Source organism: Uloborus diversus, unplaced genomic scaffold (genome assembly GCF_026930045.1).
Source record: "Uloborus diversus isolate 005 unplaced genomic scaffold, Udiv.v.3.1 scaffold_766, whole genome shotgun sequence".
Lineage (NCBI taxonomy): Eukaryota > Metazoa > Arthropoda > Arachnida > Araneae > Uloboridae > Uloborus > Uloborus diversus.
The window spans coordinates 4,047-17,723 of record NW_026558974.1 but is presented as its reverse complement, the minus strand read 5'-3'; the positions used below and the strand labels follow the sequence as shown (position 1 = coordinate 17,723).

At 32.1% G+C, this 13,677-nt stretch overlaps 1 protein-coding gene across 1 annotated transcript in view; it reads left to right on the top strand.

Moving 5' to 3' along the window:
- Positions 1-11,107, top strand: part of LOC129233875 (gamma-tubulin complex component 5-like) — a 67,624-nt gene extending 56,517 nt beyond the window's left edge. Inside the window, exons 15-20 of the mRNA XM_054867805.1 lie at positions 4,852-4,939; positions 5,020-5,140; positions 7,845-7,996; positions 8,721-8,935; positions 9,030-9,130; positions 10,986-11,107. Coding sequence (XP_054723780.1) covers positions 4,852-4,939; positions 5,020-5,140; positions 7,845-7,996; positions 8,721-8,935; positions 9,030-9,130; positions 10,986-11,095 — 787 coding nt within the window. The 3' untranslated portion in view covers positions 11,096-11,107. The remainder of the gene's footprint in view (positions 1-4,851; positions 4,940-5,019; positions 5,141-7,844; positions 7,997-8,720; positions 8,936-9,029; positions 9,131-10,985) is intronic.
- Positions 11,108-13,677: the final 2,570 nt, after the last annotated feature.

Sequence of the window (13,677 nt, the reverse complement as noted above, 5' to 3'; positions counted from 1 at the left end):
AAAATTTTTGAAATTTGGCTCAGATTTTTAAATTTTGGCTGATTAACTGACTAACAATTTGAAATTCCTAGCGCGGATCCTGGTTGGTGTTCTGTAACTGAACCGAAAATATCACCAAAAATTTTTTTTATATTGTTCCCCCCTTTCTAATGGGACTGCATTACAGGTTTTAGTCTTTCGTATCCCCCAATATGGTATCCAGTCTTTCATGTACTACCATAAGGCATTGCTGCCTATATAGTAGGACAAGTGGGGGCTTAACCCCCCCCCCTAGAAATTAGACCTTTTTTGCTTTTAGTACTTTTTTCTTTGCAAAAATGTAAAAACATTTCTTCTCCAGCCTTTAATGAGTAAGCTATTAAAAATGTTCCATTTTAATAACTCTAATCTGTAGTGAAAGCGGTTTCTATGGGGAAAATAAACTATGGAGAATATCTTGAGTCTTCTCCCCTTAAAATTTTGTATATGGACGCCCATGCCATAAGGCGCATATATCAATAACACAGATAATTTTGACGCCCAGTTTCCAACTGATAGAGGCACCTGAGCTCTCTTCGATGCCAAACTGCACTATACTGCCGTGCTAAGACCAAAAGTTATACCTGTACTTTTCATCAAAACTGATTTACGGTCACCAAGTGGTTCTTTGTCACATATTGCACCTAAATACAACGTTTTATAGTTATTTGTCAATGGGAAATTTTTTTAAAAAATTCTAAAAAAGTTGCAAATATATGGAGGTGCAAAACTTGAAATAGCAATTTCTCGTTTTCAACTTGGCCGCAGATATAACTTTTGTGCTTAGCACTGCAGTATAGTTGGGGCAAACCTAACTTGGCAACATCTTAATGCTGCCATTAGAGGATCTGTGTAGCCTTCATAATACCATACTTGCCAACTTTTACGGATTATCCGTAAAATTTACGGATATTCTCAGAATTTTACTGATTACGGATTGATATGATGTTTTTACGGAAATCTAATCTTAAATGCGCAATCAAAGAAGGGGGGAAGGGAATTCTATCGCTTATCTCCAACGGCGACGATCTGCATCGTGTGTGTCATGCGCTGCATCCTGACGTCACGGAATAGGCGCGGCTAACGGCTGGCAGCAGCTTGTGATTGGTTTGAATTGCAGACCGTACAGCCGGTTCCCTATGCAGGCAAGACAAGAAATGTTTTCTCCCATTGGGAAAAAAAAAAATACTTCTACTTCTGACTTTCCGACCGAGGGTGCGTTCGACGAACCTCACCGGTTAACCAGTAAGTAACCGGTTACTTACCGCAGCGTTCTATGATCAACCGGTTACCTCACTGGTTACCATTCTAAGCAGTTGATTGGTTGATTGGAGCACGTGATCATTAGTTGTCACGTGATTAACTAACCGGTCGCTCTCGGTCGTGCTCATCGAACGCAACCCGAGTGTTGGTTCGTTGTGTGTTGTTTGTTATTTTTGATCTTTTACTAATATATGGAAAATTCTACATAATTTGTTACTATCAAGAACATGAGTGCTAAATCGGGTAAAAGTTACCATCAGAGTTTTAAGGGAGAGTATAGTAAAGAATTTCTGTCGATTAAAAAATCGAATAAAGGTGAAAAATTTGCCTTTTGCGATGTATGCAGAAGTGATTTCAACATTGCACATGGAGGAAGAAATGATGTATTTCGACATGTTAATGGTCCAAAGCACAAAGAAAATGTTAAGTGCTCGGAAAACATGCCCAAACTAACTTCATTCCTGAAAAATTCGAGTGATCTACTACCAGAAGTTACGCGTGCGGAGCTTTTATTTACATCGTTTTTGGTCGAGCATAATGTTCCATTAAATGCAGCGAGTCATGCTGGTCCTCTTTTTCGGCAAATGTTTCCTAAATGTGAAATTGCGAAACGCTATGGCTGTGCAAAAACCAAAACAACTGCGATTGTGCAAGAAATGGCACGTGACAGAAGTTCCGAAATCGTGGAAATTCTAAAGAAAGAACCCTTTTCTGCCGCTTGTGACGGGAGTCATGAATCAGACTTCAAACTATATCCTATTGTAGTGACTTTTTTTAATTCCACTTTGGGGCAGATTGAAAACACATTGTTGTCATTGCCAAATTTAGTAGGACATTCAACTGGAGAAAATATCAGTTCCCTGATTATAGCAGAATTTCAAAAGTTTGAAATTCCTCTTGAACATTGCGTTTCATTCGGCGCAGATAATGCCAATGTCATGCAAGGGGAGAAGCTTGGTGTCATTTCTTTTTTAAAGAAAAAGAATGAAAATATCATTTCTGCTAGATGTTGCTGCCATTTAATAAATCTGGCTTCAGAGAAAGGTGCAGAATCTTTGCCAGTAAATGTTGATGAAGTTCTTATTGACATTTACTATTACATGAAGAGAAGTGCTAACCGCAAAGAAGGACTTCAGCAGTTTCAAGAACTTTATAATAAGGATGCTCAGAAAATACTTAAGCATGTATGTACACGGTGGCTTTCTCTTGGGCGAAGTTTGACCCGTGTTGTGAACCAATGGGAGCCACTGACAAGTTTTTTTAAAGAGGTAGTAAATTCAAAATCTTGCAGTTTGTCCTCATCCATGTCTTTTTACAAAATACCCAAACTTGCTGAAAAAAAAAGGGAGCCTGAAAAAAAAATGGAGCCTGAAAAAAAAGAGCATGAAAAAAAAGTTTTAAAGGAAGAGGAAAGAGTAAGTAAGAAGAAACTGAATGATTCTTTGAAAAATAAGGAACACAAAAAGAAATCTATCAAAAGAAAAAATGAATCTTCAGAGATGAAGCCAAAAAAGAAAAAGAAGACGGGATTAAATACAGTTTTGACAAGAGAAGAAAAAATTTTCTTGTTTTTATCATCAGATTTAAACAAGGCATATTGTTTGTTCCTTTTAAGCATCATACCCATATTTGAAAAAACCAATGTTCTTTTACAATCATCTTCGCCACAAATACATCGACTTAGAGGGCTTTTGCTGGATCTTCTAAAAGAGCTTCTCTCAAAATTTCTAAGACCATCAGAAATTAAAGGAAAGTGTTTGACTGACGTAAATTTTCATAATCCATCCTGTCATAAAGATAAGCAGAATTTGGTGATTGGTACTGCAACATCAAATATTGTTTCAAAGCTATCACAGGAAGAGCAAAATTTATTTTATGCTGCCGCTGTTAAGTACCTAGTGACAGCCTGTGATTATATAGTGAAGAAATTTCCGATTAAAAGCAAGGTTCTTGAGAATGCTGAAGTTGCAAACTTGAAAAATATTGAAAATGCAAGTTTTAATTCTATTAAATATTTTATAGATTTGTTTCCATGTTTTTTAAAAGTTGATAGCAATGAATGTCAAGACAAAAAGATAGATGAGTTGGAAATTGAATTCTCTCAGCTTCAGCTTGAAGATACCTCATTCATTACTGAAACTCATGATCGAATTGATGCACAGTGGGCTGAAGTGAGTAAAATCAGAGGTGCTGATGGTCATATGAAATTTGCAAAGATATCCAAAATAATGCTTAACATCTTGGTCATTCCCCATTCAAATGCTGAGTGTGAAAGAATCTTCAGCTTAGTCCGAAAAAATCGAACTGAATGCCGATCTCTCATGTCTAACCAGACATTGGAAAGTTTATTAATTTTAAAAACAAAAAATGTAAAACCTTGTTTCGAGCAGAAGTTTAGTGAAGAAATGTTAAAGAAAGCTAAAAAAGCTACATCAGCTTCACTTACATCTTCAGCAGTCTCCTGTTCTGACGAATGAATGTTTTGCTATTTATTAATTTATTTATGTTTCCTCATTTTCAGTTTATTAAGTTTTTATGAGCAATTTTGAAACATATCACTATTTGTTTATTGTGTATATAAGTTGAAGTTGATTGAAACTACTTATAATCGTCTTGCCTTGTGGTTTGTAATGTCGTTGTACAGCTTGTAAACAATTAAATCCCTGTTTTCCCCATGCATAATTGGTGTCTTTTAATAACTCTTGCTTTCAAAGAACTTCACAAAAAATAAATGAGTAACTAAAATAATCATAAAAATAACTAAAAAATATATAAAATTGAAAGAGGATATTTAAAACAATCTAGAAGAAAAACATGTTTAAAAGGTTTTTGCATTCTGCAGAAAGTGCACTGTACATAAATGAAAAGTATGTCAATCGAAAAAAGAATCATTTGACATCAAAATAAAAATTTTTGGTGGTAAGTATTACAAAAAGCTATTTTAGTTATCCATTTATTACCACTTATTTAACATGTGTTTAGTTGGACAATGAAACTTTTTTGGTATTGTATTTTTTATCACTTAACTCTTTGCATGAATTTTTTTTTTTTTTTTTTTTTTATCATAATAAAATTCATGCTAGGGAAAATATTTTAACAAAATTCTTGAATAAAAATATGATGCATAATAGTGTTGGACATTTCCACTATCATACAAAGGTAAAACTTATGTATTTAACACAGATTAAAATTGCTTCATTATTGTTTCGAGGAGGTATGTTGTTCACGGAAAAGTTTTACTGATGCCAATTTTCAAAAGTTGGCAAGTATGTAATACTTCCAGGTTAGGTTTGCATTCTATTTAAGGACGATCTTTTGTGATCCATTGGAAGTCATTAAATAGAGTCAAGTGTGTTTGTTATTATGGTAAAATATTATTGTTATGATGTACATTATCCCTTCATTCAGTGGTAAAATATTAATTCAAGCAACAAATTGCAGTTTTATATTAATGTTAATTCAACAAAATATGTTACTAATTTTTTCCAACCCAGTTTACTTACTATAACAAATGAAATTTTCATTAGTAATTTTTATTGTAGCAATAATTACATTAAAATATTCTTACAGTTTGGGCATATATTTGGACAGTCAAAATTCAGAAGTTAAAATCAAAAAGCCTCTAAGTTTCCTGAATTCACTTCAGTTATTTTATGAAGTACGTAAATTTATTTTTGTATTAAGTTTGTTTAAATTTGCTTTTATGAACAATTGTTTTAGTTACTTTTCTTATTTCAGGTCGAGTGGCCAATCAGTATTATATTAGGAACACAAGTACAGACTCAATACAGTGAAATATTTTCATTTTTGTTGCAAATTAAATGTGCCAAGTATCTTTTAGATAAATTATATTCAATAAGTGAGTTATTTTCCTTCTATTTGTATGCATTTATTTATTATGTTCGTTTTGATATACAGTGAAGCACCGTTTATACGTTTCTCTTTTCTACATTTTTATGATTTATATGTTTTTTTAAATTGGTCACTGCAGAGTCCAATACACATTAATGTACAACTATTATACGTTTTTTCATTTGTATGCTTTTTTCGTGCAGCCTATGCAAAAATGTATAAACAGTGCTTCCCTGTAGTTTTGTTTTAAATAAATTATTTTATATTAAGTAATAAGTTTATGAAGGCACTTAATTTCCTTTTGCATGCAATTCCTATACAATATAAAATAATATAAAATTTTGTTTCCATAAAAGCATGTTTTATTTGAATTTTCTTTTCTTTGAAGCGCTGTGTTTACTACCAGTGGTGTTCCCATAGAGTATACTACATATACGCCGTATACTCTCAAACATGTTTTAGATATATGGCGTATACCCTCAAGCTTCATAAATTTTCATATTATGACATACTATGTATATGATCACATACACATATTGTGTGTAATGGATTACTGGGAGTATACCTTCAGAACAATTTATGGGAACATCACTCTTTACTACAGTTGGAGCAAAGCTAACTGGGCAGTATTGTGAAGGCTGTTTAGATCCTTATCATAGTGCTATGTACACTGCCATGTTAGGTTTGCCCTAACTGTGGTGTGTGTGTATTATTGAAAATACACAGACACACCACAGTTAGGGCAAAAGTTTAAAAAGTTATACGTTATAAATACGTTATAAGTTATAACTTATATATAACTTTTAAAACTATAATACGTTATAATTTTAAAAAGTTATATATAAGTTATAAAAAGTTTTTAATACTTTTTAGATGTCCACACACACACACACACACATATATATATATATATATATATATATATATATATATATATATATGTAAGTGTCTATCCACATACTGTGCTTGCTCAGCACCTAAAATCCTTGTAAGCACACCTAAATAATAAATGAGACAATTATAGGGTCTGGTAGGGGAAAGTGGTCAATGGGGTAAAGTGGTCATGAATCAAATAAGGAGCCATATATTTGAAATAAATGAAAGAATGAGCTTAATTTTTTTGTTATACATTTTAATAATTAGGAACTATATTCTGAACTCATAGTTTTATTTCTGGCAGTATTTTATTTAGTGAAAAAATTTATTTTGTGTGCACATGAAACATTTTAAAATCTAAACACCTCTTTTAACTTCTTTATGAAATTTTGTTTATTAAAATTTTTAGCAGATTGGTTGTGCAAACAGCTTACCGGATGTCTCAAGAATACATCTGCATAAACAGCTAAGCTGGATTGATTTTATATAATATTCTAGATCAACTTGAGGAAGATAGGGTAAAGTGGTCATAGGTTAAGCTTAACATATATTCTTCATCAAAAATATTTAATCTTCACTTATAAGGCAGATATCAGCTAAATATTAATTTTACGAAATATTAACTGTTTTTAATGTAATCTGAATTAAATACAACTGAGTTAAAATTTTATACAGCATATCGATTTTTAAAAGCAAGATTGTAATCCTATAATATCTGAAAAATTAAAAAAATCATAGAATACTTTATGCAACCCCACTTCGCGTCTCCAACAAAATTCATCTGTTAAACATCAGTAAAAAGAAGAAATATAGAACTAGAAGTACAGCAAAACCCCTCCTAATGGACTTTTCTCTTATGCCGACAATTTTTAATTCCCTCGATTCCAAGGCAAATAACGTTATTAAACTACTGTCCTGCGGACACCCCCGCTATTGTGGACAAAAAATTGTGTCCCGTTAGTATCCACATTCGATGTGTTTTACTGTATTTCACAAACATTGAACAAGTAGATAAAACTTGATCATTTTTTCCTTCTGTTTTTTAATGAAGAAATATTTTTTAGAAATCTATTTGGGTATAATATTTTCTTATTATATAATACAGGGTGCGGCGAAAGGTATGCCCTCATCTAGGAGAGCAATAAATAAAATACTATTAAATGTAGAGAATTGGATTTTTTTTTATTACCTTTGGTACTTCATTTTTTTTTTTTAAATTAACATTTAAAAACAATATCTGCAACATGGCGGCCTCCAATAGCAATGCACTGATATAGCCAATTTTGGAAGCTTCTGTGTGCCTTTTGGCACATCTGAAGTGGAATGGCGTTCACCTTTTCAATGATTCTCCTTTTCAGTTCTTGTAGGGTAGGGGCATCATCCCCATACCCTACAGATATCTTGCAGATATTGTTTTTAAACGTTAATGTAAAAAAACTGTTTGAAATACCAAAGGTAATAAAAAAATTACAAGCCTCTACATTTAATGTAGTATTTTATTTATTGCTCTCCAAAATGAGGGCATATCTTTTGCCGCAGCCTGTATAGGTAGTTTAGACATTATTCAGACGTTTCCTAGCTGCCAAAGAACACCATATATCGAGAAGGAAGCTTTTCTTTCCTTTTTCTGCGCATGTGCTCTGACAATGATTTTAATCTCATTAACTGTTCAACTTAAACATTTTATTGCATCAGTTTTTTTTTTTTCCATGCTTACCCTCAAAAGAGATTTTAGTTTTTTATATTTTCAGCAACATTTATTTTAATGTGTCATTGCAAAAAATATGTTATGAATAATCCATTTTTGACATTGCATAATTGTTTTTTTTTATTAGGATTAGATGCAAGTGGAACTGCTGTGAATGAAATAGTTAAAGCAATATCAAGACATGAATATCCAAAGCAACAGAAAACTCATGGCATGTACATAATGCGAATGAGATTGCTTTTTTTTGTCAATGGATTACACAACTACATCATGAGCAGGGTTAGTTCATTGTTCACAATATCAATGTATTGCATGGTGCCTACTGGTGTGAAATATGTTACTGAAAACCAGATTGAAAAGTAAAACATTCAAACAAATTTTGGGAATAGTGGTTTCAGATTATTTTTTTAATGGAAAATAAGATAAAGAAGGAGTTTATCTGTTTTTAAAACCTTAAGTCTCTTACTCATTGATTAAAGGGTTGGCCGTCTTGTATAGTGATCAGTAGGGTTTCGAATCCCGCGCCAAATTCAGTCCCGCGGGATTTCGGGATTGTAAAGTGCCAATCCCACGGGATCCCACAGGATTGACTTTATTCTTCAAAAAATTAAATTTTTTATGATAAAGAGAAAAAGTTGTACTTTTTATGGTGGATTGCTTTTATGACTTGAATTAGTAGTCTTCTTGAATTCCGTACAGCAATTGTAAAGTACTACAAAGCCAGATCCTAATTAGCAATTATCGTTTGGTAAGAAAAATTGGCCGCTCATATGGGATGGTAAAGGATTTTTACTCTAAAAGTAATGCGCTTGATGAAAACACGTGCTGCGGTTTTATTAAAATTAAATATAATAATTGTGGACAGTTAGAAAAAGGTCTGCAGGTTGGTGCCCCTGCATACTTGTAATTCATTTAACATTCCCTATTACTTAGTGATTGGTTAGACAATGACAAGTCTTTTTAATATCCAACTTAAGTTATTTTCACTTTTTAATATCTGCAGATTCATAACAGTTTTGATGTGGAATTCAGCAAGGAACTTCAAAATTCTAGAACTATTGATGACGTGATTGTGGTCCACAATGCATACCTAAAATCCCTTCACGAAAAGTGTCTGCTGGACAAACGTCTGCTACGTTTGAAGGAACAGATATGTGATGTGCTGAATCTGTGTTATACGTTTCAACAACTTTGGCTGAAAGGAATTGATCGTGTTTGGTAAGATGTGTTAGATTTGATGCATTGAATTTGTTATTGGTGCTTCAGCTTTTTAATTACATTTTTGCTGTTTTTATTTATTTTTTTGTTCTAGCTTGGAAGATTTACAAAACATTGAAGAAAAGTTCAGCAAATATTGCAATTTCCTTTTCTGTGTGTTCAATACATCATTGCGGCGTGGAGTTTACAGTCACTGTAAGTTTAATTTATATTTGGTAACATAACTTAAGGAGAAAGCAGTACCTCATTAATTTTCTTAAATATTAATTATTTAAATGAGTAGTTGAAATCAGTTAACTTCCGCGTTAGTTTTTAGCCGATTATATCAAGACTGTTTTGCTATTTCATGTTTTACGTGATACTTTTTCACAACAGGAGGCCATAAAATTGAAACTGAAGCAACTTAATTGTTTTTGTGTCAGTATATGGGTAACATATATAACTAAGTTTTTTCTCACCAAGTTGGCAACAAATTCAGCTCTAAAAATGAACTGCCAAATACATTGTCAGTTTGACAATATTTAGTGAGATTCTTTCAAAGACAAATTTGACTACAAAAATTCGGCGATATGTAGCCAATTTATGAGCTACTTCATACAAAATTAATGGCCCCCAGAAATGAAAGAGTACCCTTTACTATTGTTGTAAAAGATTCCCAAGATCTGTCAAAAGTCTTTGAATTTATTTTCCTTACTATTGGCCTCAGAAAATACTTCAAAACTCGATGTTGGTCTTAAAATTCGCATAGATCTTTCAAAAATTTGTCGTATTAAGCATCACTATGGTCTAGACTAGCGTTTCTTAAATTGAATAGTCGACTCAAGCAATGTTGGATGTTTTCCTCCAAAGGACAAAGATAAACCCAAATTCGTTTTTCAACAAACCAACAGGGATGAGGGACTCTTCAGCAGTAATTTTTTGAAAATTGAAGTTTAAAAACGCAAATTTAGAGAGTTTCATTGACGTTGTGAGAAGAAAGGTCTGGGTTTGGGACTCTATCCCGGAACTGTTTCGAAATTAAAGTTCAAAACCTTTGATTTTTTTAAAACCAGTATACAAGTCAAAAGTAAGCAATCAAAATAAATCGCTACTCCCTTGAAAAATTTCTTGATCCGCCCTTGCAAACCAAGCAACATTAGTTCACTGGAAAAACAATTGAAAAAAGAAATCACATCCAGCGTTGTTAAAGCCGTATTCTAGGAACTCCAGGGTTCCACAAAATGGCCATTCTTTCTTCTAATTCAATTTAGTCACTTAAAAATTGAAAAAAAAAATGGTTGTGTGAACATTTTGATTAGCAAGTAAAATAAGATATAACAACGTTTTGTTGCACAAAATTAAGCAGACACTTGTTTCGGAGTTTCAAGTAAGCCCTCTTTCAGTGCAATGAAGGGCTTTTAGATGAACAGCCATCCGAGAAAAAGCTTTAGCTTTTTTGTATGTGGTGGCAATAAAAACTAACTACAGGAATAATCTGTTATAGCTTATTGAAAACCGTTTGCTTTTATCTGTTTTTAATGTGGAGTTTACATAAACAAACTTTCTATGAGAAAATTAACCATCCCATAAATTATATAAACAATGAGGTAAAATATTATCAGTATCACAACATTTCATTGAGCTTTAAATTCTCATATAGTTCTGTTTTGAGTCTGAGAAAATGTGGGGTTTTTTAATTTATATTTGCGTTGCTTCGAATTTCGTGACTTTCGTTACTTATCTCTGTAACTCCCCTCGTGGTCAGAGTCACTATTCTGAGAAATGCTGTTTGTATGTTTAGCAGTCTGTATTTTGATATGATTTCGTTTATGCATCATGTAAAGCATTTTTTTCTTCTTTATGATTTTTTCCCACAGATTTTAAAAGTGACAACAATACACAACTGTTTCTCTGTTTCTTTACCTCTCGTTTTCCCAGAGTTTAACTTCAAATAAATTAAAAAAAATTTATGCATTTTTTCATTAGCCCATTTAACACTATAAATATTGTCATTACTTTAAATTTTTTTGTGGATTTTTTATGTCTTCAAAATGTATTCTTTGTTTTGCAGTGGAAAATTTGGTGAATTTAATGCTGTCGGAAACTCACACACTCCGTGTGTTTGATAACGAGAAGGGTTTACCAGAATATACAGAATTCCGAAAATTACTGAACACATAACGTATGTATTATTTCTTTGTAATAAATCCAATATGTTGATTCAACTCTTGTTTTTGTAAATAAACATTTGTTTTTGACCACTCTGCCTTTTTTAATATCCACATTTCTTGTATTGTGTCTCTCTCTCTCACTTTTTTAAAATTTCATTTTCTGATTAATCTCTTCTCACTTTGCGCTTCTGAAAATACAGTGAAATACCCTTACGACGAACTTCAAAGGGCTGCAAATTTTGTTTGTTGTAGCGGGAATTTCATCGTAAAGGAATTCAAGTTATGTAATGGAATTTAATTGGGACTGAAAATTTATTTCCTGAAAATGGATATTTCGTTGTATTCTGTGTTGGGAAAGTAAAGGGCGTTGTCTGCAAATTTTTCATTTTTAGGAATTTTCATCATCTATTGTTCTTTAGCTTTATTGAACAAGTTTGTCTATTTTTCTGCTGAAAACAAAGCACGAAAAAAAAGTGAAATCCCAACATTTCATTATTGTTAGCAGGGAATCAAAATTGCATTTCTTCTTACATCTTAAAAACTCATTTCTGCAGATACTACCCTTTCCCTGGCCATGGCAGTATTGGTATTCGTTGTAATGGAATTTTACTGTCTATCAAAAAGATATGAAACTAATGCCATTTGATTTTCTGTTGTTCATTGATCGTTGTGTTCAGTTTTGGATGACTAAGTTTTTTGCATTATTTTAGGCTTCACCATTGCTTTCAACAATCTATTGACTGCGTTTTCATGTTAAATTATAATCTTTTCAGTCTACAGTGTTTTTATAATTACAGTTCCAGTTTGAAATGACCATCAAGGAAAAATGCTGACCCAAATGATGAATTTCAAACGTAATATTGAATAGAAAGCCATAATTTCTTAAAAATCGAAATTGAAACTAAAAACCCATCACACACAGGGAATGCATACAATATTGGTAAACAAAATGAATTTTTCCAATCATCCCAGTAAAATTCCTTGAATTCATATAAACTATTACCAAGTATCATAATAAATTAATACCAATTTTTCTATTGTGTTTGTTTTAAAGTTGAATTTTAATAATAAAGGCTGTAATAATTAATATTATACTCAGTGGTGTTCCCATAGGGTATAATACTCCATATACGCCGTTTACTCTCAAACATGTTTTAGACATATTGCGTATAACCCTCAGGCTTCATGAATTTTCATTTTAAGACATACTATGTGTATGATCGCATACACATATTGTGAGTAATGGGTACTGGGAGTATACCCTCAGAAAAATTGATGGGAACATCACTGATTATACTAGCATTTATGTATTATTGTTCTACTAGTTTTAAATAATTGAATGAATTCTCATAGATTTTCCATTAAGCAATGGAGAAAACTTCTTAGAGCTCAATTACACAGTAGAACATTGTAAATCATCTTTATCAATAAGAATAAAACCAGATAACAGACAAAAAGGCTGTTTATCAACTATTTCAAACTTTACTTTAAACTGCTCTGTTTACCTATTGTAGCGCAGAACTCATTTATATTTATGCTTCATTTAAAGGTATACTTTTATTAATGACTCTGTTTTTTGAAATGCTTACACCCAATTTTCGATAAATTAAAGTTTTCAGCATTATTTTGCAATGGTATATTTTGTGCTTCTAAATTGATACCCTGTTTCAATGTTGCAAAGTTTTTAGAAGTTTTTGCATATTATAAAATTGTGTGTCTTTGTTATGGTGGTTTTCAACGACTTTCCTGATTTGTGCTAAATGCATCTAAACTTAGCTCAAGTCGGCAAATTTCAAATTGTGTTAGTTTGCATATTAAAGTGGTATCATGGAATTTGATTGTGGCAATATAACACAGTAGTGGACATTGTTAATATAATTGGAAAAATTAAATTTGTTAAAATTGTACAAAATATCTGCCTTAACAAATATGAAAATAGCTAGAAAATTGCCCATTAAGGTATGACGGAGGAAAATTGCTTCTACGTTTGAATGAAGCCATTGCCTGTTTGGCGATATTTTGATAGTTGAAATTTTAACCCTAACTCCGGTGGATTGACCCTAAAATCCAGTAGATAGCGTTCATTGTTAACAATTTTTAAGTTTCTTCATTATCCTAAAATGACAGTCTTACCAGTAAAACAGTCAAGTTACCAAATCCAGTTCAGCCTCGTCAAAAGAGAGCATTTCCCTGCCATGTCAAATATTACCGAAAAATATTATCAAATTATCATGCCGTGGCGTGAGTGTCGTTGTTGGTGACGTCAGCGTTACTCGATCATTCGCTGTTATAAAAATGAGGATTCATTGGATTAACGTATTTATGTTTTCAAATCCCAGCGTAATCAGTTGATCTGTTAGTATTTTGTTTTATGATTATAATAGAAAAACTTAAAATTTGAATGTGGATGACTTTCCTAGTGTTTTATATGCTAAAGTACATAAAATCATTTTTAAATAAATGGTTGAAAGTTGACCAAAAGTGATGGCTATTTAAACATGTCCATAAAGTTAAGAGAGAAGATTTTAAAATGATAGTGGATATCCTGTAAAATATAGTTACACATAAGGGCATATAAGTTTTATTATAACA